This window comes from Paracoccidioides brasiliensis, assembly GCF_000150735.1.
Source record: "Paracoccidioides brasiliensis Pb18 unplaced genomic scaffold supercont2.4, whole genome shotgun sequence".
NCBI lineage: Eukaryota > Fungi > Ascomycota > Eurotiomycetes > Onygenales > Ajellomycetaceae > Paracoccidioides > Paracoccidioides brasiliensis.
The window spans coordinates 2,593,307-2,619,730 of NW_011371361.1; the positions used below are offsets into that span (position 1 = coordinate 2,593,307).

At 44.9% G+C, this 26,424-nt stretch overlaps 8 protein-coding genes across 8 annotated transcripts; 7 read left to right on the plus strand and 1 right to left on the minus strand.

The window, feature by feature from the left end:
• Positions 1–962: 962 nt before the first annotated feature.
• Positions 963–2,846, plus strand: PADG_04328 (uncharacterized protein; the record flags this gene model as incomplete). The annotated part of the gene is made up of 3 exons (XM_010761117.1): positions 963–1,358; positions 1,458–2,049; positions 2,398–2,846. 3 exons carry the CDS (start codon positions 963–965, stop codon positions 2,844–2,846), a joined length of 1,437 nt encoding a protein of 478 aa, XP_010759419.1.
• A 1,049-nt stretch (positions 2,847–3,895) lies between these two features.
• Positions 3,896–5,769, plus strand: PADG_04329 (uncharacterized protein; the record flags this gene model as incomplete). The annotated part of the gene is made up of 5 exons (XM_010761501.1): positions 3,896–4,383; positions 4,449–4,771; positions 4,838–4,998; positions 5,069–5,371; positions 5,497–5,769. The coding sequence occupies 5 exons, from the start codon at positions 3,896–3,898 to the stop codon at positions 5,767–5,769; spliced, it is 1,548 nt and encodes a 515-aa protein (XP_010759803.1).
• A 498-nt stretch (positions 5,770–6,267) lies between these two features.
• Positions 6,268–8,320, minus strand: PADG_04330 (uncharacterized protein; the record flags this gene model as incomplete). Its single annotated transcript, XM_010761118.1, has 6 exons — positions 6,268–6,981; positions 7,040–7,571; positions 7,631–7,758; positions 7,829–7,939; positions 8,006–8,140; positions 8,210–8,320. 6 exons carry the CDS (start codon positions 8,318–8,320, stop codon positions 6,268–6,270), a joined length of 1,731 nt encoding a protein of 576 aa, XP_010759420.1.
• A 347-nt stretch (positions 8,321–8,667) lies between these two features.
• PADG_04331 (uncharacterized protein) lies at positions 8,668–10,522 on the plus strand (the record flags this gene model as incomplete). The annotated part of the gene is made up of 4 exons (XM_010761119.1): positions 8,668–8,847; positions 8,922–9,002; positions 9,075–10,256; positions 10,316–10,522. The coding sequence occupies 4 exons, from the start codon at positions 8,668–8,670 to the stop codon at positions 10,520–10,522; spliced, it is 1,650 nt and encodes a 549-aa protein (XP_010759421.1).
• A 1,302-nt stretch (positions 10,523–11,824) lies between these two features.
• Positions 11,825–12,935, plus strand: PADG_04332 (uncharacterized protein; the record flags this gene model as incomplete). Its single annotated transcript, XM_010761502.1, has 2 exons — positions 11,825–12,438; positions 12,500–12,935. The coding sequence occupies 2 exons, from the start codon at positions 11,825–11,827 to the stop codon at positions 12,933–12,935; spliced, it is 1,050 nt and encodes a 349-aa protein (XP_010759804.1).
• A 1,231-nt stretch (positions 12,936–14,166) lies between these two features.
• PADG_04333 (uncharacterized protein) lies at positions 14,167–17,677 on the plus strand (the record flags this gene model as incomplete). The annotated part of the gene is made up of 3 exons (XM_010761503.1): positions 14,167–16,506; positions 16,565–17,066; positions 17,172–17,677. The coding sequence occupies 3 exons, from the start codon at positions 14,167–14,169 to the stop codon at positions 17,675–17,677; spliced, it is 3,348 nt and encodes a 1,115-aa protein (XP_010759805.1).
• Positions 17,678–21,472: 3,795 nt separating this feature from the next.
• PADG_11747 (uncharacterized protein) lies at positions 21,473–21,700 on the plus strand (the record flags this gene model as incomplete). Its single annotated transcript, XM_010761673.1, has 2 exons — positions 21,473–21,518; positions 21,549–21,700. The coding sequence occupies 2 exons, from the start codon at positions 21,473–21,475 to the stop codon at positions 21,698–21,700; spliced, it is 198 nt and encodes a 65-aa protein (XP_010759975.1).
• A 4,211-nt stretch (positions 21,701–25,911) lies between these two features.
• Positions 25,912–26,130, plus strand: PADG_04334 (uncharacterized protein; the record flags this gene model as incomplete). Its single annotated transcript, XM_010761120.1, has 1 exon — positions 25,912–26,130. The coding sequence occupies one exon, from the start codon at positions 25,912–25,914 to the stop codon at positions 26,128–26,130; it is 219 nt and encodes a 72-aa protein (XP_010759422.1).
• Between the last annotated feature and the right edge of the window lie 294 nt (positions 26,131–26,424).

A 26,424-nucleotide genomic window follows, 5' to 3' on the forward strand; every position in this document is an offset into this window, starting at 1 on the left:
TACTCCTTTTGCTGGGACCTTGCACTGTTCACGACCAATGAATATATATGCTATGAATATCTCTCTATACATATCTGTGTAGGCAGATAGGTATATACACATGACAGGAACACGATTCCCAAACATTGGGGGATACCAACGGGATAAACCCTGGTTGCGAGCGCAGTAAAGCTCGAACTACTGGAACAGAGGGGGCCCGAGCAGATAGAACCACTTTAATGCTGGCCATAAATGCTGGTGCTTATACGTTAGCTCTCTCGAAAAGAATAAGAACATATTCATTTTGCAGTGTGAAGTTAGTTTTCAACTGCTGGAAAACCAAACCGGCCGAGGTAGACTTGTATGTCATCCGGGAAAGAGGGATCCGCGGAGTCCCATCAATGATGTAATATGGCAATTGCCCTGTTCTTTGGGGAGGGAGGGAGGGGGGAAGGCGCAGATATCAGATAGGGAGGAGTGCGCTTTCCTCCCCCTTTTGTTGGCTGATATCTTAATAATCTTGTCAACTGAAGTGTCTGGATAAACACACAAGCCAATATGAAGAAAGTCTTCCCTCTAAACAGCATTCATACTCTGTATGGTTTCGCCCACTTTTTGCCTATTTTAAGAAACCTTGTTGCTTTGTCCTCAGATGATAACGGTTCTTTCGAAAGTGCCTCGGGCTGTGCTGTTGGTGAACACTCTTTGTATTCATTCTATCGTAGGCACAGATACGTAGCAGTGTAAGTTATCACGAGTGTGCGGTCTTGCATCAGACATAAGGGATATATTTTCATACTGTGGGAGCTTTGGCGTAGAGTCCTGGAGACGGCGTTTGCGGCCGGATTGAGGATACAGCAGATTTCCAAAAATTCGCCCCGTGGAAATGATAACCCTGGCAGACATGAGACGGTGCTTCTTGAAGTTCAAGGAAACGATCGTTCCGGCCGTGTTCATTGCGCTGTCGGCGGTCAGATTTGTCGATGCGTCCTGCGAATGCGGGATTCTCCATGAGCGACTCAAAAGATTATTTCACACATGTCATACACAACAATTTCAGCACAATCTCGCCATCGAGAACACTTAATAAAATCCCTGATTTTGCCAGCGACTGGCAAGTTCAGCAATGGGGTATTCCTCCAGGGAGCGCAGCAACCCCTTTGGCCATCGATAACATGGCAGACAACGTCTTCGTGCGCGATGGGAACCTAGTTCTGAGACAACAGGGGTATTCGAAGAAAGATATCCTGAAAGCCAGAAATGTGAGCGTGGCTTCGATCGCAACCGCAAGTGGCGACATTATCCATGGAAGTTTTCGAGTTGAGCTTAAGATGGAAAATGCACACGGTGGAAGTTGTGGTGCATTCTTTTGGTATCGTGTAAGCTTCTCCCATTCTCAGTTTTATTTCACTTTTACTTTTCCCAAGGGAGACGATCTATAATGGGATATTAGAGTGGGCGAAGGCTAAAACTTTCAGGGTGAAACCCTGGGGAAACAGGACGACGAGAACGAAATCGATATTGAAATTCTCGCGAGGGAGTTCAAACAAGATGCGATTCCAGTCCATTATACATCGCACCCGTCACTCGACGAGAAGGGACAACCCATCAAAAACGCCACAAAAGTGATCCCATTTCGGGGTGACGATCTTCTGAACTCGTTCCAAAGACATCGGTTCGATTGGACCAGCAAGGAATTACGATTTTACCAGAACATGACGCAGGTGCATACAAACTCCCTGCGAATCCCAAATGCTTCTGGGCATGTGTATTTGAACGTTTGGGCAGACGGCGGAATGTGGACTGGTCCTCCCAGTTCAACCGATGTTTTTCTAAAGGTCAGGTCGGTCGCCATATACCACAATACATCCGCAAGTGATCAAGGACTCGACGAGGCATTTAATCATAGGTGCGAGAAGGCGGGAGGACCATCAAGTGCTACTATATGTTCCGACACTGTCGTTGAAAGTGGGGGAGTAGACCCCGCGTCAATCGACCCAAAGTCATCAAATCCAAAATCATCAGTGTCGGGGAGGATCCATATGCGGGTCTGGATCCTTTTGTTGCTATGTTCGGTTTTTGGCATTTTTATTTCGACCGTTTGAAACCTTATGTGGCATTAAGTTCTATAAAAGCCTATCACTGAAAGTTGCAACATGGTAGTCGACGGATGGGAGGTTGTCAGATGTATCCTTTTAAGTTGAGCGCATATCATTTCCCCGGAGCTTATTTTATTGTTTATGACCATAACCCTTTTCCTCATTGAAAAGGGATTTGTAAACCTGCTAGCTCCAACTCTATCGTGTGTTCATGTGGCTGCTTAGCATTGGGTTGAGTGAGGGCATGAACCTCCTGCGTATTCATGAGATCCAATTTCAAATAATAAGTTCGCGTGAGTAAACTAGTTAGTTAACTTAGCTATTGCTGGTCGTTACGCACTTAAGACGACGGACCCGCACATCTTGTTCCCATATTCGACCTTGTTAATTCGTTGCCGTGCTTATTTCTGGGCGTGGGGGTGGGGTGGGCGGCAAAATTCCGGCCTCCGCGGATATCCGCTTGGTGGCTTCCCAGCCGCGAAATTCAGGGAATGTGAACTAAAAGGATTTCCACCGGACTGCCCAAGACTGAGTTTGGAGGGCTGGTATTTCCGGTATGGCCCCATACAATTGGCATACATAGTGGACGCACTCTGGTTGGCCCCGGAGAAAGACCCAAAGTCCCTGGATGGGAACTGGGGAAGCCTAGCTTATACTTCCGTTCAGTTTAGATCTCGTCGTATGCTAGTGTTTGATATTGCAACGCTTCAAATGTTTGTTGATGGCCAGAATGGAATGTTTGATATGCAAGCTGTGGTAAATTCCTAGATCAAAGGCAGATCAGATCTGGTCTCGTGAACTCGTTTCTTACCACATCACCAGACTTCAAGCGCCTAATGATATCTTGGAACTGTAAAGTGATTGCTATCTTCTCCCACGTACTCGAGCTTTAACTTCGGTTTTCTAGCAATGAGTTTTCAAGTTAATAATCGCAATGCGGATCTTGACTGCCTGATACACAGTTCACATTAATTGATCAGCATTTCCCACGACGCCTGCATCTGAGAATATGATAGGAAGTCTTTCCAGAAACATAGATGATTCAGACAAGGAGCTTGTACATTCAAGCTACACCAAAGGAGGATAGGCAGCAATCACAGGGGGAGATAGCATATGTGGTAGCAAGAGGAAAGCCGATATGACTTTGTGGCCGGTTGTCTGACAAAGACGAAGATGGGGAATGCTGAACGATGTTGTTGCAATGAGCCCGATGTTGGTTGATTGTTCCTGTTTGGACTGTTGTGGATCGAGAACTCAGTTTAGGTTGAGATCAGCCTAGCCATAACAGGAATAGCGCATTTACCTTCTTCCAACCTCAGTTTGCGCTCGCAAGTAAAAAAACTCCTTTCTTCTATGTTGGGGATGGCATGTTTCCTCACCATATACGCCTCGAGGACTTTGAATGATGTATTTTTGCTCTCATATTAGGTGCATGAAACCTCCCGAACGAGGTTACATCACCTGATGCAATCCCGTTGTCCAGATATCCGTTCTCCTTTACTATTTCGTAATAATGTTTGGGAGGCCGGTATCAATTCCGGCCTCATGAAGTATATAATCCGCCACCTTTTCCATATTGTCTCCTCTGCCCTTTTTGTGATTAAAGGAGGAACTTACTTGCACGATATCCTCTTCCTTTCTGCACTCTTTTGTCTCTCGATTAAATTTCCATTTCGAGTTAGGCCCTTGTCTTGTATGTTGCCTGGTACTTCCATCCAAGTAACCGGTGCCATATATTCCCCTTTTTCGCCTCCCGCCCACAGATATACCGTGGAGATCAGATCAAAGATCTATTGCCACTTATCATCTCAACAATCATGATCAAGATTGATAAGACATATTCTACGATAGAACGGTTCCCCCATATCTTTGATAACCCCAAGACCCTTTCGAAGGACAGAGACCCCTTTACCGTCACTACTTCCACGGGTTTCTTGCCCTTACGGCTCCCTCCTACATGTTTGCCGGATGTTTTCCAAGCCGTCAACTCTCTTCTTTCCCGTCTTCCCGTTGTTAAGGATGATGGATCACCTGGCTTGCTAGCCACTTATGAGCTTGGCCCTGCTGTTCTTGCTGAGCTTCCGGACCTAACTGATGAAGTGGACAAACTCGTCACCGAAGATGGCAAACTAGATCTTTTTATTATCACGGCTGTATTTAGGGACTATTCGTTCATCTGCTCAGCTTACCTGCTTGAGCCATGCTGGGAGAGATGGGTAAAGAATCCTGGCAGTGGTTATTATGGCTTAGGTCGGGAGACGTTACCAAGATGTATTGCTCGACCCCTCTATCGATGCGCAGAGATGTATGTTGTATTTTTGTTACTCCTTTCTCTTTTTGCTTTTATCACTAACGAAGTTCCTCTATGAGACTTAATATCCCCCCTTTCATGTCTTATGCAGCTGCTTATGCCTTGTACAATTATACTGTTGATGAGCCCTTTCGAAGCTTAGAGTATTCAAACCTGAAACTGATCCGTGCTTTTGAGCGGGGACTCGACCCCAAGAGCTCCGAAGCGGGTTTCATTCTAACGCATGTTGATATGGTAAAGGAGACTGGACATTTAGTCAGTGGTGCCGTCCGCATCCTCAACAGCCTGGAGGAAGGCAAAGGACCTTCAGCTCGGGAAGAGGTCAATGACGCATTCAGAGAAATACTAAAGGCTATGGAGAGAATTGAAACAAGCATGGAAGGTATGTTTATGTTTTTACCCAAGAGGGCAAGCCAAATCCATTGCCTATTCTAACTTTCCAAAACAGACATGTGGAAAAACTCTAAACCGGCCGATTACCTCTCATTCCGAGTTTTTATTTTTGGTATCACGTCCCAGGCCATGTTTCCGAACGGCGTCATCTATGATGGCGTCTTGGACAGCAAGCCGCTAAACTTCCGTGGGGAGAGTGGCGCTAATGACAGCATTGTAAGTACCTATTAATCTTACTGAGCTGCGTGAGCCCATGCAGGATAACAGCTGACGTTGCCTCCCACAGATCCCTCTACTTGACCATCTTCTTCAAATTCCCATGCCAGCTACCCCATTGACAAAAATTCTTCATGAATTCCGCGCTTATCGCCCACTGCCCCACCGTGAATTTTTGGCACATGTGGCGTCCAAAGCAGAAGAACTTCGCGTTCAAGAATTTAGTGTCCAGGACCAAGAAACTGTACTTCTGTACTTGAAAGCCCTGGATCATGTCCGAAGCTTCAGATGGAGACACTGGCTGTTGACCAGGGAGTATATCATTAAACGAACACCGTATCCTACCGCAACTGGTGGAAGTCCAATTATCACAGTATGTGAAAATCCATCCATTTAATATTTTTCCTGCCCTTCCATTCATATCTTGACCCACCGCCTTTGTTTTCGTTTTCTTGTTACGCTACCAGTTAGCCTTGAAACTGACACCATAAATGTCAGTGGCTACCAAACCAACTGTTTGCCGTACTGGACCTTATGATCTCCATACACGACAAATATGTCGCGCCATATACCAGTAAGGACGTGCCCCATATTGTTGGGGCAAATGGTTCCAACCAGGAAACTCCTACCTCGGACCCGAAGAAAGTCGAGAAGCTGGAAACCTTCAACTATTATCGGGCTCAGGCCGAGGATATGATGACGCTGGTACGCGATCAGAAGGATAAATTGGACAAAGAAGTTGCGAGGTGGTGTAAGGAGCGCGGGGTTTGAATTTGCTCGTTATCCTTGATTCATTGGTGATCATTGCGTGTAGGGAACGTATAAGTCTGCGAGTCAGACCGCCGTGGCCCTTGGGAAGATGGTTGTGGTTTTTGCACTTTCATTTATGCTTCTGCTTTGTTACGTTCAATTCAATATATCACAAAGTGGGATAGAATAATTTGTGAGCCCCCTGGCGCCATTCTTATGTTTTCCCCGAAATAAAATGAGCCCCATTACTTTACCCACTGTATAAATGGAATTCCCTAATAAATAAACCGAGCTACGTCGCAAAAATATCAGTATAAAACTTTTGCGCGGCATTTTTGACATGCATTTAATTCATCTATCGTAACCATCACCCCAGTCGTCATTTCAAAGAGGTAACCATCAACGTTCATACACGGAAACTTAATTTCATCCGCAATCTCGACATTAGAACTAACTCAGTACCAGGATCTGAAGTATCTTCACAGACGGATCAAACCCCTTCACATTTCACGGCCCCGATTACCTGCGAGGTTCGGTAGGAGGACGATTCCCAGCACCTTCACGATTTATCGGAGGAGGAACTTCGATCCCCTTGCTTCTGGCGAAGGTAAGAAATTCCCTACTGAACGGCGTCTCCATATTGTGCACCACTAATTTCTCAATTCTCACTTTATCAGACTCAATGAGCCTTTTCACGCTGTGCTCCTTTACCCGAGTACGCGAAATATCGAGCTCTTTAATCTTGGGGATCATGTCAAGGATGTTCGCGATAACCCTCTCACCAATCTCTGCCAGACCGGCGATGTTGAGGGTCGTGATATTTTCAAGGTTGCCTCGCATCATCGCAATTAGCAAATCTTCTACATGGAGATGACACCCTTCGAGATCGAGGTGGGTAAGAGACGATTTCGATTGCGTAAAGGCTATGAGAAAGGGACCTAGTTCATCATCACGGAAACGGTCGAGGATTAGAGCCTTCAAGTTTGGCGCCATCTCTGCGAGGACTTCTTTTGATATGTATTGACCTGGTTGGGAGTTACTAATGCTCCTGGAGAGCGAAAGACGTTCGAGCGATTTGGGAAGTTCAGGGAAATGGTTAAGTTTCATGCCTAGGAGCCCAAATCGCTTCAGTTTAGGCAGGTTGGAAACTTTTGGCGCATCCCGCATCATATAGGCTGCTTTATAGATTAGGTAAAGCTCCTCTAGATTCGGGGTTATATCAAATAAAGTAGCCTATACCAAAAAAAAATATTAGAATATAGCGAGGAGGGTAGAACATAGGGAAGAATACCTCTTTTAGAAATGGCAGGCCTAGCGGAGAAAGAAACTCCCCGTTTATATTGTCATCAAATCCAACAATAGTCAACGCTCGTAGATTTGGCAACTTATTGGGAAATTGTTTGTATTGATTAAGTGGTGCGTCCTTGACGTGTACTTCAACACGCTGAAGCAATGGACAATCGGATAGCACCTTGCTGAAATGTCCGAAAGTCATCTCGGATTGCTCCGAACAGACCAGTGTCTTCAGTTTAGTTAGACCGTAAATTGGCGCGACGTTAAATCTCAAGCTAAAGCTTCCCTGGAGGTCGAGATGCTCTAAAGATCCGATGCGTTTTAACCCGGTCATGAGTTTGGGAAAATCATCAGGCTGAAGGTTGGTAAGCGATGCGCGCGAAAGCCTCCAGTGCGATCTGCGCAAGAATGCCTGAATTGCTTTGAGAGAGACATTCCGTCTTCTTGCTTTTGTGAGGTCAAGATGTGTCCATAATCTTGGGATTGAATTTAGCAACCTGTTCCAACGTTTAGAGACACGGACAGTGGACCTTGAGAGAACAGCATTAGCAATCCGGAAAATAGAATACGGGAAAAATAGTAAACATACAACAGAGATCTAAGATCTAAAAGTTCTAATACCATGGAGACCAACTCCAAGGGCAAAACATCAAATGGGTCGGACAACTTTGGACCATTGAGCCGCTTGTCTAGTTTTGCTGATAAATCTTTGATTTGCTATGGAACAATGAGTCCCTTGCAATATAGAAAGCATGAAGGGCTTATAGGGAAAAAAAGGTTGGCGAACCTGACGGCCATCGCTACCTTGTGGCAAAACACGAAGTGCATAGTGGTATGTTTGTAAAGCACTTTCATGTTTGTCCATCAATTGCAGGATTTTCGCAGTACGTAAATATCCCTAGGGCAAAGATTAGCCAAAATCGAATCGACAATCAATAAATATGCTTTTTAAGTCTATAGTTACTCTAGCATCCATCTTATTCTCTTTTACCATCCGCCTGGCATCCTGAAGCGCTGAATTCAACGAACCCAATTTGCAGTGGGTCGCAGCTCTGTTATCTAAGATACCTATAGAATCGCCTTCTCCCATATTAAATGCCTAATACGATCATGTTAGTAAATTCAAACCACCATTTCCATTCATTCTTCTGCTTTGCTATTTATTTACTGCATGTGTGTGACTTGCCTTGGTGAATGCGTCAAGGGCTCCACGGAAATTGGCACAACGATATTCATTTTGGCCATGAATTTGAAGTGATTTTGCATCTACCTGTGACATGATTTTGGTGATTCAAAAAAGCATTTCTAAAAATATTGATAGCAAACTTGCAGTCGTTGAGTCCAATCCTTCAAGCCCAGTATATCATCATCCCTTTTTATAGGCAGTCTGGAAGACGCGTTTAGCGCGTTGGAGCAAAACCGCCGCGCCATTCGGATAAACCTCGGTCCGTGTTGCACCCCAAGTTTAACCGGAGTAAGTAAGCAACCTTGAAATGTTTGTGTTCTTCCTGTTTGGGAAAAACGCAGTTTGGACATCACTCAAAGCTGATAAGCTCATTTTGACATTTAAAAGCTCCCGGGGGACCAGTAATTTTAGGTCCAGGTACCGGAAGAAAAATCAGGGAGATGGAGGCTCAAAACTTACATACCGCGTCTGATTACATCAATAATTTGCTCCTTGCCAGAGGCTTACTCCGCAATGGGAAGCCGATCAACTTTGCACGACCGGAAGATGCCTCGGGGGGAACTGATGACACCATGGCACATGTTATAAACCTAGTACATGACCTGGTTTTGAGAAGAGATGTCTGTACTCGTTTTTGATTTATTTAATATTGATTTGATTTTACGTTCCAACGATAGAAGCTGATAATGTCCAGCGTGAGGCGGAACAAAGAGAGAACTTGGCGACCAGCATCAGAGCACTCCGAACTACAGAGGCGAAACAAACGCTCGAAATTGTACGTTATTGGACTGCTATTGCAATCACAATATAAAGCACTACTGACGACACCATTGCTATTTTCGTCTAGGAGAGACTTCAAGCCAAAACGACGGATTTGTCCCGTTCCTTGGCTCTTGCTGAGGGACAGGAACGTGCATTCAAAACGACCCTCCACAATGCGGAAACTACCAATCGAGGATTGAAAGAGAAAATACAACGCATGAAATCGTCAATTCAGCAGATTAGAAACCAATGCGTTACGGATATTCGAAAGAGAGATGTTGAGCTCCAAAAGCTGAAATCGCATCTCACAGATCGCCAGAGGGGAAAACGGGATGGACTTGGGGTAACAACAGTAACAATAACCCCTGCTCCAAAGGCTAATATGGGACGAAAAGCAATGGATGGTGGGGAGGGCCTAGAAAATCCTGGATATACCCTCAGGCAGGAATCTACGGAATTTCTGACCCAGCTCTGCCAAGATCTGAGTGACGAAAATGACGCACTCATTGGCATAGTGAAGAACGCAATTCAAACACTGCGGGACCTACAAGAATTACCCGATATATCAGAAAAAGATGACCAGGGAAAGAATACCTTGGCTTCTCACGACTGGGCAGCTAGCCAGCTGAAGGAGGTCCCAGAAACAGAGCCCATCCCACATCATGAAAAGCTCGCGACCGAGATGAACTTGGTACTTGAAAAACTTAGGTCGTTGCTCACAAACCCGTCATTTGTGCCTCTGGAAGAGGTTGAAATACGAGACAGTGAAATTTATAGGTTGAGGGATGGATGGGAAAAGATGGAAGAAAGATGGAAGGAGGCCGTGTCAATGATGGACTCATGGCACAAGCGGATAGCTCAAGGAGGAACTTCGGTCAACGTTGACGAACTCAAACAAGGAATGGGCCTCGGGCTTCGAGCTGACAAACACCAACCTGTGGGGCCCGAGTTAGATGATCCAAATCTGGGCCCACCAACATATGATGAAAATGTTGTCAGAGGAGAAACAGACTACAGCGATGTCCAAGAATTTATGAGATCAACCCCGGTTCGCAAGAACAGTCCAAAAAAGGATGCCAAATATCATCGTGTCCTTGGCGAAAGTTCTGGAAATGCATCTCGAAATGTATCGTCTCGACGTTCGAGACAGAGTTTGAAGGATGCTTCCGAGCGTAGCGATGATGAGCTTGCTCTATCAGCACACTTGAAAACGACACAACATCCGAAGAGCAAACCCAGGAGAGTTGCAGGATCAATAATTCCTAAGGTTTGTAGATATTAAACGAAAATTTTAGTTGACCTGTCAATAAACTGACTTGAAACCAGCACGCCGTAAAACCCAAGTCGAAAATCTCAACAACGGAAAAGCTTGCTACTGTTGAATCAGAAGCCAAGGAAGCAGAAGCAGAGCGGAAGAAGTACGAAAGGAGGAAAAGGAGCAACTCGTCAACACGCTCTAATGCAAAACCGAGACGGCGGAAAAGCACATTAACACCGCAAGAATTGCAAGATTTGCTGAGCGCTAGCGGTTAAATCTATTGTATCAGATGTTTAAGCAAATTATTATTGTATACCCTGAATCTCTTCACTTTGTTATATTTTCGGTTTCCTGCACATATGCCAGCTATTTGGAATTCTCATACCAGAGCTTCGGATTTCATCGAGTTCAATGGATGGAATAATCACACTTTTAGTGTCATCATGCTTTCGAAGGAGAGCTAAGTAAAACATAAACTTGCTCTAGTTCTTGATTTTTCTTTTCTATTTATTTTTCGTTCGCTGAGCTATATGAGCGTTCACTATAGATATATCGAACACATAATGCTGGAGTTTCGATTTGTACATTAACTATTAGTTTGGAGGATTATTAATTAAATTTCAAGGTTTCCTAAAAAATCATGATTTTTGAGCCCGAATTGTAATATTTTGAGCTGTAGAAACTCATTTGCATGTTTTCATAGTGCAAAGGCCTGAATTTTATAGTCCACTTCGATAAAATATTGTCAAAGCTCCTGAACTCACATACAAAATACGGGAATGAAGATGTTAATTGAGAACAAGGGTTCTACCAACTGTCGATTATTGGGTGTGCACCATACTTGGGGCATTGCTGTGGGTACAAGTGGGCTCGTATATGATTAAAGATGATTTACTTCCTTTAAAGTACTGTTCTACCCCTCCAGAAGCAGAAAGGTCTAAAGACGGTCCCCTATCTCCTGTCGGGATAGATGGGGAGTAGTTACTATAGCTCTAATCAATATAAGTATGACTTGCGCAGAACTGCAAGACGGTAGTGTGCAATTGGCATCATAGGTCTGAGAGAAGAGATGGGAATATCACAACCGAATTGCACAATCAATCCACAACCATCAATGTATGAATTCCTTTTATCTAACACATTTGTCAATACTTGAGAGCAAGGGAGAAAACCAGTTACTTTAAGAGTGTATTATTCTTGTGCTCAGTATCTACATGAACGGGATCGCCACTATCAATGCCATAGATAATACCTCGGCTGCTATAGCAGACCAGCAAACCCCACTCGGCTCGTGGCTATATAAAATGTCCTGACGAATGATAGACCAATTGATGTTCGTTCCTGGTCCTTTTTAAATTATTTTAAATTGTTTTGACTAAAATTAATTCCAAAATCGCCTCAACTCCCATCTCCCTCCCTTTTCCCATTCTTCATTTCTATTTCTCTTTCTATTTTGCACAAACTGATACCCACAAAGGCATTGGAGGAAAAACTCGAAGGCCCGCTCCCCCAGAGAACGGATTCCCCTTATAAGAGCTGCGAGTACCAATAGTACCAATTGCCATTGGTGAATAAAAATGGCAAACTCCACCCAAAAAGAATTCCGTGGCTGGGTCTGCCACTCTAAGGCCTCACCCTTAACCTTCACGACCTTCCAACCAAAACTCTTCGACCCAACCGACATCGAAATAAAGGTAACCCACTGCGGCATCTGCGGCTCAGACATTCACACTCTCCGCTCTGGGTGGGGCCCAACAGACTACCCTTGTGTCGTCGGCCACGAAATTGTTGGCCACATTACCCGTGTTGGGTCCGGGGTCTCTAGCCTCACATCCCCATCACGCCATTTGAAGGTTGGAGGTCGGGTCGGTATTGGAGCACAATCAGACTCCTGCCGCCACCCGCATTGCCCAGAGTACGCATTCGGATTGGAAAACCATTGTCAGAAGCAAACGGGGACGTACGGTGGCCGGTTCCGCGATCGAAGCAAGTCGTACGGTGGATATGCTTCCCATTGGCGCGGCCCAGCGTGGTTTGCGTTCAAAATACCAGATAACTTACCTAGCGTTGCTGCTGCACCTCTTTTACGTGCAGGGATAACGGTATATTCACCACTGGTGAAAAATGACACTGGGCCAGGGAAATCAGTTGGAGTCATCGGTATTGGCGGGTTGGGCCACTTGGGCCTTTTGTTCGCTAGAGCGCTAGATTGCGACCAGAGAACTGCAATTTCGCGAACAAGCGCGAAAAAGGATGAAGCTTTGGGGGGGACTGGGAGCGGACAAGTTTATTGCAACAGATGAGGACAAAAGCTGGGCAAAGACGCATGCGCAATCGCTAGATTTAATTATCAGCACTGTCTCGTCTTCTGATATACCCATTGGAAACTATCTGAGGCTTCTGAAGGTGAATGGGCAGTTTATTCAGGTTGGGGCTCCGGAAGAGCCGTTCCCGGCATTTAAGGTGTTCCCGCTTATCAATAAAGTGGTCAAAATCGGGGGCTCTGCCATTGGCTCGCCAGAAAAGATTCGGCAAATGCTTCAGTTGGCGGCTGGTAAAAAGGTTCTCCCGTGGGTCCAAGAACGGCCCATGGAGGACGTCAATAAAGCACTGGCCGATATGCATGCTGGGAAAGCGAGGTATAGATATGTTTTGGTGAATAAGCCTGAAACCGATGCGAAGCTATGACTCGAAACGTCATTTGCGACCTTAGATTCATCCAGCCCATATATATAGAAAAGGGTGAAATTTCCGTTTGATTCAACTAATGTGTTATTGTAAATTCTTTTGTGCTCAAAAAATCAAATCTTACATGCACTGGTTTCTTTGCCAAGGTGGTGTATGATACAGAAAGTTAAACCAAGTGATGAATATATACTTGGAGTCCTGAACCCAGATATAAAACAGAGCTTCAAATAACAAATTGTCATATATTGTGACCCGTTAAGTAATTCCTTTGGACAAACCTCAAAATCAAGCCAGCTTAAAACACAATAAAGACCAGCACAATTAAGGAATGTTAAGTGGTCAATCGACTGTTTTATAGTATCTTATTCATTAATTTTGACTTAAGGAAGTAAGTCATTGGTTGAACTAGGTGTTCAACAACAGATTGATCAAGGATGAGAAACCAGATGCCCAACTTGTCAGCCCATGTCGTTAAAAGGCATGACTTGGATAGGGAGCCTCATTCGCATCAGAGGAGGCTGAGAATGCTCAGCCTTGGAAGGCAATCTGTTCTCGTTGCACCGTCGTCCAAGTGGGAGGGAGCAAAGCCTCACATAACATCCTCCATAGCATCCACATTGTTTACTTACGCTCTTCCTGCATTTTACTTCCCTTCTCCCTCCAACTAGAGTTCCATGGTCTCTCTTGCTTAAGGACGTGGTATTCTCCTTGGGCTGGTACAAAGAACACCCTCGAAAGGAGAATGATGTTGAGGGAAATGGTAACGATCCATATTACTGTTTCTCAGAAGAATAGAATACTGATTCGGGAGATCCAAGCAAGTATGTAGCATCGTTATCAAAAATGATGAAAAAGAGCTTTCTTTCAGTGTCGTTAGAATTTGAAATCGCGCCAAATCACGTGAGTGGCTGAAGGTCGGCCTGGAGGTTTATTTTTCCGGCAACGAGCGCGAAACACTTCCTCATCATTTGAATTTGAAGCGCGTACGATACTATGTTCAAGAGCTTGAAAATGGGTCGCATTTTCATACACAGGGAATCAACGCCGAATTAAGCTCTTACACCATGGTTCCTGAGATTCGCTTTGCAGTCCTCTAGCACGTACAAGCTGTAGGCTAAAGGTGAGGCAAGGAGCATTGTTTACCTGCGAGCAGTTTCAGTTGTCTCGAATCTTGATTGCTGGTCCAATAGAAGAGCAGCACCTGGCCGCGTACCACTGCGGGTTTGGCAGCATGGCATTTTATGTGCCATTTAGTTCGAGCCCTCCCCCTTCAACTCCCGGTATAGCCCGGAGCGTTGCGTCGAACCCGTCAACCACCCCCGCTGGTCCGCCTCCCTCGACCACCCCGGCTGGCCCTCCCCCGTCAAGCTACCTCGGGAGTTCGAAGCTGGGAAGCACCAAGGCCAAGTTGAACTTTGGAGTCACTTCATTTGACCAATCTGTGGATTCACAAGATTCAGAGGACTTCTTAACGTCCTCAACCATCTCGTCCAACTTCCCATTACCCCGGACAAGTACTAAAGGTCCCACTCAATTTGTTCCCCGTAACGCATTCATATCTACCGGGAATCGGTCGCTTCGAGAGTCAGATGGCAACGTACACTCTACTGAAGCAAGTAGAAGTTTTGACTCTTACTCTGACGTTGATCAAGACGATGACATGGGGGATAGCCAGACCGGATTCCTAGATTCACGATTCAATGCTTCTATAAATTCACAACAGCCTCTTCCCTCGAATAAGCCTTTCATATATTCCAATCCCGGTGTAGCAAAACGAGCAAAGCTGGATGAAATGTGGGCGCAACCGTCGTTGCCACCAAGCATCAAGCCCAAAATATCACCGAGAAAGAAAAGTTCAATGTTTCCACCAATTGCCAGCGGCCTAGTTTCTAGGTCGAAAATTGCAATGGTTAATGAACCAGATGACCTTGTTCTCGGCAGTGAAGATATAGTTGGCCGGATGTACGACCAGGTTCGGGATTTCGAATATGATGACGATGGTCTTCAACAGACGTTATGTGAGATTTCCAATGATCTTTTAGACTTGTGGGAACGACACACGGCATCACCACCAGAACTAAGGCAAAACACACAAAACGCGAGCATCGGCCCTGAAGACTCTTCTCCAAATCTCGTGAAGGCGAATTTTCTGGGCTCTCTTCTCCTTCCACTACACCATCCCCCGCTTCAACAAACGGGACAAGATGGTCCTTCTACTCGCCCTGGTGCTGTACGTGCCTTTGCGCCCAAAACACCTAAGGCTAAAATTCCAATCCCCAAGGTTCTCTTTGACTGGATGAATCGTTACCATATTACACAAGTACCTACCCCAAGTGCAGTCATGGGCCATCAACCGAACCCTTCTGCATCCCCTGTATTCTGGGATGCTGTTCAAAGTTCAATATTGCGGGGAAGTTTGCCTCCTGTTATTACATTACTGAACGGTGCGGATTTTAATTACGCTAGGTCGGCAATGGAAGATGGCCATGAACAACCAGGCTATAGGGGTGCCCAGCTTCAACACATCCAGCAATGCGTCAACGGTGCAATACAGGTTCTTAAAAACTCGCCAGGTGTTCGAAACGATGATTGGGATATTAAGAGCTTCAACTGGGCTATGTACCGAAAGCAGATTGCCTCCGCACTTTCAGAACTTGAGGATCTGGCGGAAGGTCAAGATCGCCTACACGAAAAACAGGATCAGTTCCAAGCGCCAAATTTCGGTATATTTAACCAGCGAACCGCGGCGCCCTTGACCCAGTCTACACGTATGGCGGAGAGCAAAGTCCCCTGGACCATTTATCAAAATCTAAAGACCATGTACAATATTATGCTTGGGGATGTCCAATCTATATTGAGTAAATCACAGGACTGGGTAGAAGCCACAATTGGTCTTACTGCATGGTGGGATGGCGAAGATGATAGCGACATATCCACTAGAAAAGCCGATCTCAACCGAAGCATATCGAGACGCTCTCAGTCGCAAGCGCCCCGTTCTGTCGATTCGAACACTGTGGAGGCATACCTGCGGCGGCTAGACTATTCGTTTGCCAACGTTACGGAAAATGTGGGAGAGGGTGGGTTTCGTGTCAATTCGATGAACACCATGGAAGTTGGCTTGGTTTCAATCTTTGAAGGTAACATCGATGGAGTCCTCAAAATGTTGCGAACTTGGTCACTTCCTATGGCGTCTGCCATTGCTGAAGTTGCAAGCTTTGGTGAATGGCTGGACACTTCCGCAGGCTCTAAGCCGATGCCAGGTTTCAATGAAACTGACCTTATGGTCTTAAGCTACGGGCAGGATGAGAAGCCACTCCGCAAAGATGATCTTCTGATTAATTACGCTACGGGCCTCCTGGATCGAAAACTATTTGAGAGTGGTACTGGGGTAAGAGATGGATGGGAAGTTGCACTTGAGGTTTTAAGCCGTCTTGACGATCAGGAGACCATGAAGGCGAAAGTTTCGGAGTTTCTTGACCGTATCCCTCTTGATACGACTGAACATATGGATAAGATTGTTCTACTATGTTCTGAACTCGGGTTCAATGATGAAGGTCGCAAGGTTTCTGAGGTGAGATTACCATTGAAAATCATAACTTCTCTGTCGTCTGTCTAACACTCGAATCTAGCGATATGGGGATAAAATAACAGAGTCATCTGAAGACTACGGAACAGCTCTCATATGTTATGCAAGAGCTCACAGCTACAAAAAGGTGAAGAACGTTGTGGACCTTCTTACTTCATTTTGCCTCGTCCGATCCACTGCTTATCCCCCCGCTCCTGAGCTCGACACTCAACTTCGATCACTACTTTATAATCCACAAGCTGTGTTATCCACAATCGCAGCCGTCGACCAGGAGGCAGCCGGAATGCTCCAGTTCTACTTCTGCGGATACGCAGCTGTGAGACGATTCTATGACATCCGTGACGAAGAAGTCAATCTGCTAAAAGGCGAGCGACCAAAACATCGCCCTTTAGCCAGGAGGAGAGCTGCCGCTGAAACCTTAGTTGCTGTCATTCGCAGTGCGGCGGACAGTATCTACGGTGGATTGTATGACGGGGATAGGAAAACATCCGTTCAAGTTGATGGTTTGTTGGTCTTGCTTGGGGAAGCTCTTGTATTTGTAGATGGTAAGTTCGCTCTTCTTTGTTCCGTCTTTTTTTATTTATTTTATTTTATTTTATTTTTAATCTTATGAACGTTACAATCCATTGTCTAACGCTGTCATGTGTTAGAGCCAAACCGCTTCCTCTCAACTGATCAGCTATTTACCATTCTTGCGGCAATCGAAGATCTCCAATCTGTCACATCACGTGTTTACGACCAGTGCGAAAGTTGCCTCCAATCTACCCTATATCACTACTTCAACTACGATGACCCAGCCGGCACATCATTCGGTGACCAATCTGCCCAGTCCTCGCTAACGTCATCTTTCGCTGCCCCTCCACGCAATCTTCTAAAAAAGTCAGTCTCATCACTGACCGCAGTTAGTGGCTTTTCGCTCATCGGCAGTGAGATGCTCGAGTCACAGAGCCGTCAACGAGACGGTGGACCATCTTCTGTTGAGAACTCAGGTGTCCTTGTGGAACGTCCCAATGAGAAGCAACAAGGGGGAGCAAATGTGAAAAGGGGATGGGACTGGAGAGCCAAGGTCCCCAAGGAAGTGAAGGGGGAGGATATTTTGAAGACTTTGAGACTTCAAATAGCCAAGGGTTTGAGTTTTGGAGCTCTGGGGTCTTAAGGAGAATCCATCCTTCCCTCATTCACCGTCAGTTATCCGGCTTTTATGATTAGAGCTAATGAGACTTTAATTTGGCCTTTTAAATGCTTTGATCTTGATCTTTTTTTCTCCCCATATTTCCTTTTCTATTTGTGATGTGTGTTAAACAGCTGTATTTAATCTACCCAGTCCCAGTCTCTTCATCAACCGCCAGAGCTAATAGAGTCATGAAAGAAGGGCAAATAGCTCATGTTTCCCTAAGAGGAACATTAAGCTCACTTGAATATGTGTGAAGTGCAATGCATGATGTGTCGTGGCAAAAAAAAAATATTAGGGGCTTTTAAACGGAGGAGGCTTTTTACCTGTTCCGTTTTGGGTCGTGACACCAGAAGAAACGTCATATAGAAACCGTTTCATGTCACAGAAGCAAGGATCTAAGCGAAGTTGAGAGGTAAAACGGGAGGATACGAAAGTTCGATGAACCTTGAAAAGTAAAGGTCCCACCTAACCGATAAGAGAGGAGGGAAGGTTGTGGACGCAAAAAACAGACTGCTTGTGTAATTATCACTCCAGCTTTGTGAAAGGAAGTTAAAATAACAGATAGGATATAAAATAAACTAAAATATTCCAGTGCTCCTCTACCTGGGACCTGAGCGTAGCGTAGTTATCGAAACTCGACCAGTCAAATAGCGGAATGGAGCAGCCAGTTCCAACCTGCTGGTTCTTAGGTGGTTAACTACAGTGTATCCGTCGGCACTAACCAAAATAAAATTAAAGTAAAATTTAAAAAATTAAAAAATTAAAAAAGTATATATAAATTTTGGTGAAACAGTGATATTTTTTCTTTTTTTCTTTTTCTTATGTCTGCGATCCAACGGTGGCTGCCATGCGTAAATTTCACCATACAGAGCTTCAATGCCGCTATTTCATACACTATAATCATGACCATTCAGAATTGAGTTCAAGATTCTCAAAGGTACAAATTGCTGAGCATGTAACGTTATTTAATTCGGTGCCGGTTTGGCATCCTCTGCTCGGAGTAGCTCTTACAGCAAAAACATCTCCCTTTCGCAGCCTCTTCAACCTGCTACAAATTACTTGCTCGCCTGACTGCTTGCCAGCGGCTAAGACCTGCATTTCCAATTCTTTTCAGGTCATCAGATGAGCTGTCATCTTGCAGCAGTTGTGTCATTCATAACACAGGAGGATTAACAGTGGTTTGGTTCCAAAATCCCAGGTGCGACTAGACTACGATTGGATGGATCGAGCAACAGGGTTACGGAAACCAGATTTATCATAAGAGAGCAGAGTCGCCCTCGAATTACCTTCCATGGTTGTCCTACGGTTGGAAGTAAATAGATCAATTAGATCATTTACATCAAGATGAGATTGTCTGGGGTGATGTGGGGCGGCCAATATTTTGATTGATGCGAGTGAGTAATGATTTATGGACAATGAAGATTAGAAATTTCGCTTTCCCCAGCATAGAGTGTCCATCTGATAATTACTTTCAATGCTAATGCACGAAGTAATGCTCGATCGCAACTCACATTCTAACGTCATGCGTTGGCAATCAAGCGAGGCCAAACCGTCCGGGGGAACTTGCAGCTCCCAAGAGCCTAAAAGTAACAGGTCGTTTCTCCTACCCCCCGGGCTTGTGGGACATTGGTTCCATCTTATCCCTGCGGTGCCATTGGCCAGCTGCGGCTACCAACTAAGTAGTTAAAGATTGATCGCAAGTTATGTGTCTGCGATAACGCCACATTCGAAATCGACAGCCAATTGCAAATGGGTGAAACGCTTCTGTTATGTACGAGCAGTTTCTGTCATTGTTAGGCCCGAAGCCCCGTGCATGGCACTACTCAGTCCCTTTGCCTGGCTCATTTCCAACATGGTCATTCCAAGGGATATATGTTGTTAAAGTTCCACAAAGAAATCAAATTCATGTCTGTAAAGCTGGCTCCTCAAAGCTCCTGCAAATCCCCTGGCAGGTCCTGCCGATTCAAAAAGTGATTCGAAGTCTTCTCAGCCTAATCCAGAGTCAGGTAAGAAGTGACAGAGTGTGCAAGACAAATAATTTGAGTGTAAGATGTTGGAGTTGGCTTAGTGTCGTGATGTAGAAGATCTAACTGGTATATCATCTTGCTACGTGCATTCTTTAAGCATTAGCAAAGATTAGGCAAAATGGGCATCATGACCACTGTTAAGAGTAAAGTGTTGAGAATGAGATTTAGTTATCTCTTTTTCTTTTCAATAAGATTGGCCATAGTAATTATTTTCTTTATCTTTTCTTTTTCTTTATATTATTATTATTATTATTATCCAAGTGTTGGTTGATTTTTAAAGCAAAGGCAAAGCAGAAGAAAAATAACTTTAACCTCCAACTCCTAAATTGCGGTAATCTATGCGGCGATTTATGTCTTCGAGGTTCTTAGTTCCCCTATAATATTTCAATCCATTTCAATATTATATTCGCTTTGGGGTTTGAGGTTCAAGATCCAAAACCCGTGTTACGAGTCCACTGTGACATCATGTCAATGATCTGTCTCAACTTGCATGAAAGTTGACTATGTTTCCCAGCACTATGCGGCGCTGGGGAGTTTTTAAACTCATCCATACGTTATCAAGTAGGTGCTCAGGCACCAAACCTATTTCTTTTGCCTGCTCAATGCCCACCTCTGCCAAAGAAATCGGTTCAGTTAAAATTGTCACCCGGGGAGCCCTTCCAGGAAAACTGCGATCTTTTGATTGGTTAATTGATTGGTTCGTGTATTCATTCCACCTGGAGTTGGCTGGAGGGGTGGCTTGTTTTCAAACTTCGAAAACGTCCCTGAAGGAACTCCAACAAAACTACGCACACCAAACCTCTCCGTCATTCAAAGATAGTCAGGTGGTTAGAATCCTGTTTGGTGACATGACTGCTCGATTATCTCTTGCGCATCGACTTCATGTGCGGGGTCCAATTCTCCCGAAACTTACCTGTTCTGCGTCTAAGTTCTGTCCTACCTCGCTTTCCGCAACGATTCAATGGAACTTATAGATTGGAGTTCACCCAACTCATATCTCCCCTCACATTTCCAGGCTCCGGATTTGGCTTGACTCATGTCATGGAGAAGAATTACCCAGCTTGGATAGGCGAAATTTTCAACAATAGATATCAAATTGTTGGGAAACTAGGATACAGAGTGACATTGACTGTATGACCCTGTCATAACCTACAGTGCATACATTTATCTATCTTCTTGTTTTTAGTTCAGTAAGTTCAATAATTTCCCTAACTAGTGTGTCTCAACATGTAGTACTGAAGCTTTGTTTTTCCTTTCTTAATGCTGAACCATGAGATTAGATACACAGTCATATCAATTCTGTTCAATCTCAATCTAGCCATTCCTGCAAAACTCTCTTTCAAAAACTATACGACTCAGTTAGAGTGATCAGTTCACATGGCACTCACCTGTGCCTTGTTCAGCAGTTGTTGAAAAGAAAAGGCAGAAAGAAGGCAGAGCTATCTACGCGCTCCTTGCCCTGGCCCCACGACCTTATTCCACATAAGTTGATATTTGTACTTCGTCCCTGTACCACACGAGGCGACAAAAGTTTTTAATCTTACACGCCTCCATGAACCAGTTGATCAGCTTGAATTTCCTCCTGCTTTCGCGTGTTAATCGCCAGCGATGCTCCCTATTGCCTGGAGTTTTGAGGACCATCGCTGCTGCAGGGCACTAATGTCCGCTGTGGAAACTGCTGCTTGATCTCCCACCAACGCCAACCTCCAAGGATCCAACGGAATCTTGGTGAGCTGGTTCGCAGTTCCACATGACACAAAACCCAATCAGATATAAAATCCGGCGGTCGCAGCATGGTATGTATGTATTTCGAAACCCCAATCCAGGGTGGCTTCAAATCATGTCACGTAATGACCCCTGGGGAGCATTCCAGGGCACTGACCGCTGCACCAGGAGCAAAAGACAAGGATTTGAAGGCGACAAACTTCAGCCTGCTCTCACTAATATAGAATATTACCAGCACCTTGACAAATTATGATGAACTCTAAAGTTTCACATTTTGAATAAGCTATTAAGATCGACAATTAATTTTTAAATTAACTACTATTTTGCTATGGAATATTCCATCTATTTAATATTGAGTTTGAATATATTATTGCGTTGTTGAGAAATATCCACTTCTTGAAGGTGAAATTTGGTTGTGCGTAGTGTGGAGAGTCACGTTAACTTACTACCTATCTGGATCTTTGCCAGATGATTGGCAGATTTTGCCCGATGCAAGATTCAGCTGGCTCGATAACCCTCCTTCTGAACAATGTTTCCGAATTATGCAAAAAGCATAGTGGGCTCTGACGGACTCCTTGATGTGCACGGGAATATGGAAGATTCTGTCAGAGACTTGCAAAACCGTTGGCTTCCCCGCATTGGAAGTCCTACGAACTCCCTGCTCTTATATTACTGTATTCAACGTGAATGGTGCCTGATTGCTCGGCGGGAAAGAGCTAAAATTTGGTTTAGTGGCCGTCCGGCTAATTCCACTTGAGCGGTATGTTCATTCTATTTTCATTATCCGCTCTCCAGTTCGCCGGATATTTTAAATCTCAGCCTTATCCGTAGCGCATCGACATCTTCCCAGTCATCGACTCAAGGCAGTTTTCTTCATTATTCTTAGCCGCATCAATAAATTTGTCAATCGACGTGTAAGCTGACACGCAGATCAGGAGGTTGAGAGATAAACCTCTCGAGTCGCAGTATCAAATATGCATCCTGAGGCGCCAACGCTTTGGTCCAGGAAGTCCAAGTGCCTCGTCAGTATTACCTCTTTGAATAAATCTAGGTTAGCTACGGAGCAGTAAGGTATTTTGGATGCTCGCCACTTACAACATTCCTTCGGGGCTAGATAGGCTTTTGTAACATGGGGACCCGTGGCAATGGCTTGCAAGGCAGATTTGTGCATTACAGGGTAATTTGAGCACTGACCACATTTTAATTTCGACCCCTCAGTGTTGCTGTAACAATGGCCGATGTTTTGCACATAAAATTCTGAGAAGGTACGGGATTGCAATAGTGCCTAATCTGCTGGTGCCATTGACCTCGTTCTTCTCAGAACATAAGGTAATCTGACTTTCACATCACTGCTGATAAGCGCTATGAGCCTGTGACATTCAGGACCCTTAAAGTCTTTAGCTGCCAGAAAAGCAAGCAATAATGTAACTACGCAATTATGGACAGTGAATGGAGTGAGGATGATTAGTTCATACAATACAATAACAATCGAGGGATAGATCCATGTGTGGCTGTCTTTCAAGTTGCGCCGCAAAACTCTAAACTATGTTGCTTAGCGTGCGGGCCTGCCAAGGCGTAGGGCTGACCCAAACCATGGTTCTGCTCGCTAGAAAGAGCCAATCAGCGAAACCTTGTTTTAACCGCCGATGCCGAAAATCAACCCTCAGCATTATTGCAAAATAATACTCATCAACCACGTATCTTGTGTCACCACCATATGCTAGGGCTTGGGAAGTTTTTCTCTAGGGAATGCCAAAACTAATGGTACGATATATTTTGAATCCCGCATTGCAACCAAAAGTTAGACATTATGTTGCTGCGTGGGACAAATAAGGCACTCCCTCGTATGCACCTAGTTCCATTGTCGTTGTGGAAGGCAGAGCATTTATCCACTTTGGTTGGAGGCCCAGACGCAACCAATCTTCTTTTAACTTGTTTCTTGCTTCTTGGTTTCCTGTTGGTTACCAATCGGTCCCCCGAGTCCCCTGCCAAGCACATATCAGTGACTAAGGGACGAAAAAGGTTAGCACCATGCACGAAAGATTGTGAGTAGTTACTTCGTGGTAGTTGACCCAACACCAGGGATTCTGCTAGTTCTGCCACACATTGATTTGTTTTGATGCGTTTGATTGGAGTTTCTAGTGTGCTACCCGCGCGAGTTATGTTTCTGCTGCCCTCAGGTTTCTATCTATATCTTCGCCTGTTTTATCTGAAAACCTATCGGAACGAACATGCGGACAGAGCGTTTCAGCTCAATATTCTCCATTTCGACTACCGTCCATTTATACCGCCCAGTGCTGCCTCTTCATATGTATTCCGATACTACAACGTTCTGTACAATTCTGCTGTTATTTTCCCGGAGGAAAGTGAGGAATACGAACCTGACAACGAGACGTTCAACAGAATTTTTGCAAATGCCTGTTTGCTAATCTGCTGTTCGGTTTTGCTATTGGATAAATTGGACTAACTAACTGGATATGAGAGGAAGAGGTGGTGCTTAGGGTTAATCTGTCATATTATTGCAGTGGCAGAGCCTCATTTTCACCCCGCTACTCCGACAGATGTCTGGATCCGATATCACAATGATGTCAATATTAACATTCCCTATCCAATATTTCAGGGCGGAACCATGTATTGGTAACACAGGGACATGGTTCTTATATTTACTCTGTGAAGTTCTTCCTTCCAACCTTTCAGCTTTGTAGCTTGCAATGGGTCGGTGCTCAGGGTCCGCGCCAGTAGTATGCTCCTGACAGCGGGATCTCATGTTTTCTATATCATTCGTGGGTCAGCAGATTCTTCAACATGTGGAAATGTTTCATGTTTGATTCGATATGAATACAGCGGAAAAATTGGCATCGCGGAACTCCTTGATTTTACCATCAGCTCACAAGTCCAGCTCGTGCGTTAGGGTAACTATGCAGGTTGCCCTCATTGTACGGTAACTAATGTTACCAAGGTCTGGCCAGACCGTCTTTTGGAGTGGAAAGATAATTAATAACAATAACACCGAATCCGCGAATAACTGCAACCCTGTATGATAGGGATCCTTGCTTAACGCTAATAACCGTTGCATGTACCTGTCAGAAGGCAGCCTCAATGGGTTCATCGGTCAGATTTCAACTTGTTGCAGGCCATTAGGTCACCGTTACTATTTCCAGGGCAGTGGATGATGGTGTCGATCACGAATTAGGCTGAGAATACCAGGCTCCCCAGCAAGCGTCTTCCTTACATCATTTGAAGGGCATGAATAGCCGCATTCATAACGAACCTGTCCTGGTCATCCATCAGCCTCGTTATTAGTGTTTGTGCTACGAAGTAGCCGACATTCTGGTGGATTGTTCTTGGTACTGTTAAAATTATTATTATCTGCAGATTGCAGAGTATTTTTTACGGGTTATTATCTGTTCGGTTTCGTATCATAATTCCCCACTTCTTAAACAACGGCCTGTTAGTTTTCGTGCAAGCCACACACTGCTTGCCAGGACTGAACAGGTTGACATGGACACAACAGCCACACTTCCGCAAAAGTGGATAACTAACAAATGGGTGATAAATTTTGATCGCGAAAGCCCTGGCTGAGGATTTGGCGGCTGTAACTCATCCTCCAACGCACCCGGACCCCTCGGAACTCTCGGACACTCCTGTTATCAACGTTTCGCTGGTTCGACAGACATGACCAAGCTGGGCCTAGAGGGCACAGAACTATTTTCGGGTATATCCGCGCCCTGTGCTTTTTTGGCTGCGCAAATGTTCCACCGCTCTGCGGAACGTTCACCCACTCCTGTTGGAGGGGATCTTCGGAGGTTTAGTCGACTTCTTCCAGCTCAAGTGTGTATGGTAATCTTTTCGCTCCCTCAAGCGGGGTCATAGTGCTGCAGAGGAGCGATCGGCACATCCATGTCCTGAAGACGATCCAGATGTTTCTTACATTGCTGAAATTCACCTGCATTGCTTATCCCTTGCTTCTCTTCGTATGCCTCAGGTCTCCGCTCCGCTGGTAGCTGCCTTGTGTGTCTTTTGAATCGATAGGTATATATGACGCGGTTTCTCTCCTCTTCAAGCTTTATTTTCCTTCAGTCCAATTTCTCTTTATATGCATTCCATTCATTGAGATAGTATACTATCTTACCATTTTAATATCTTCAATTTTTCCCTAGAGATTTCTCTCTTTTCATCCTATTCCTCACTTCCGAGTCCTTTCCATTTCCAATAGACAGGAACTGATATAAATACCCCTAGCTGCGCCACATTGGAGGCAACCAAGATTATCCTCTATTACTTCTTCTAATTGTGTCCTTGGAAACTGCTCCCGAAGCTTGAAAGTTCAAATTATTAACGCTGTGCCTCATAATTCTAAGAATTTTGCTTAGCCCCTCCCCCCTTATACATCATCACCACACCCCCACGTATTTCTGCTCTATAGCGACAAAAAAGAGGGGGAAGAATACTTTAATAGCAATAATGTGCTACCGAATTATCGAGAGATATTCCGTCTGTGGCTGTCTCTACTATCGCCATGCGGTTGACCCGTGCCAGTCGTATGGCCAGCGTGACCATGTCGTGCAGGAGAAGACGATCCTTGTTGGTTATGCGTGCGCAGCTCATTTAGCATCGAGAGGGACATCAGCAGCGAAGTGGCCGGATTCCGGGTACTCAAGCGGCAAGGGTGCATCTCCATAAAGTCTGGCTACTGCATAGCTCTTCCATGCTCGAGCAAGTGATATCGGAGGCGGTGCAGTGTGGGGATGGGATGTTGACCGCCAAAGATATCTTGGGAGTCATTACACTAACTGGTGGATATTAATTAGTGTACTTTTCCGACTTGAAGCCTCGTTAGACTGATTTGCACTGTGTGTCATCACCTCTACTGGCCTTCGTGAACCTCCATTATTGAGCCCCTCTCTTCTGCGGTCTCCTGCGGATGTCATATTTACCCCTATTATTATCGATACGAGCTTTCCAGAAACGCAGGTC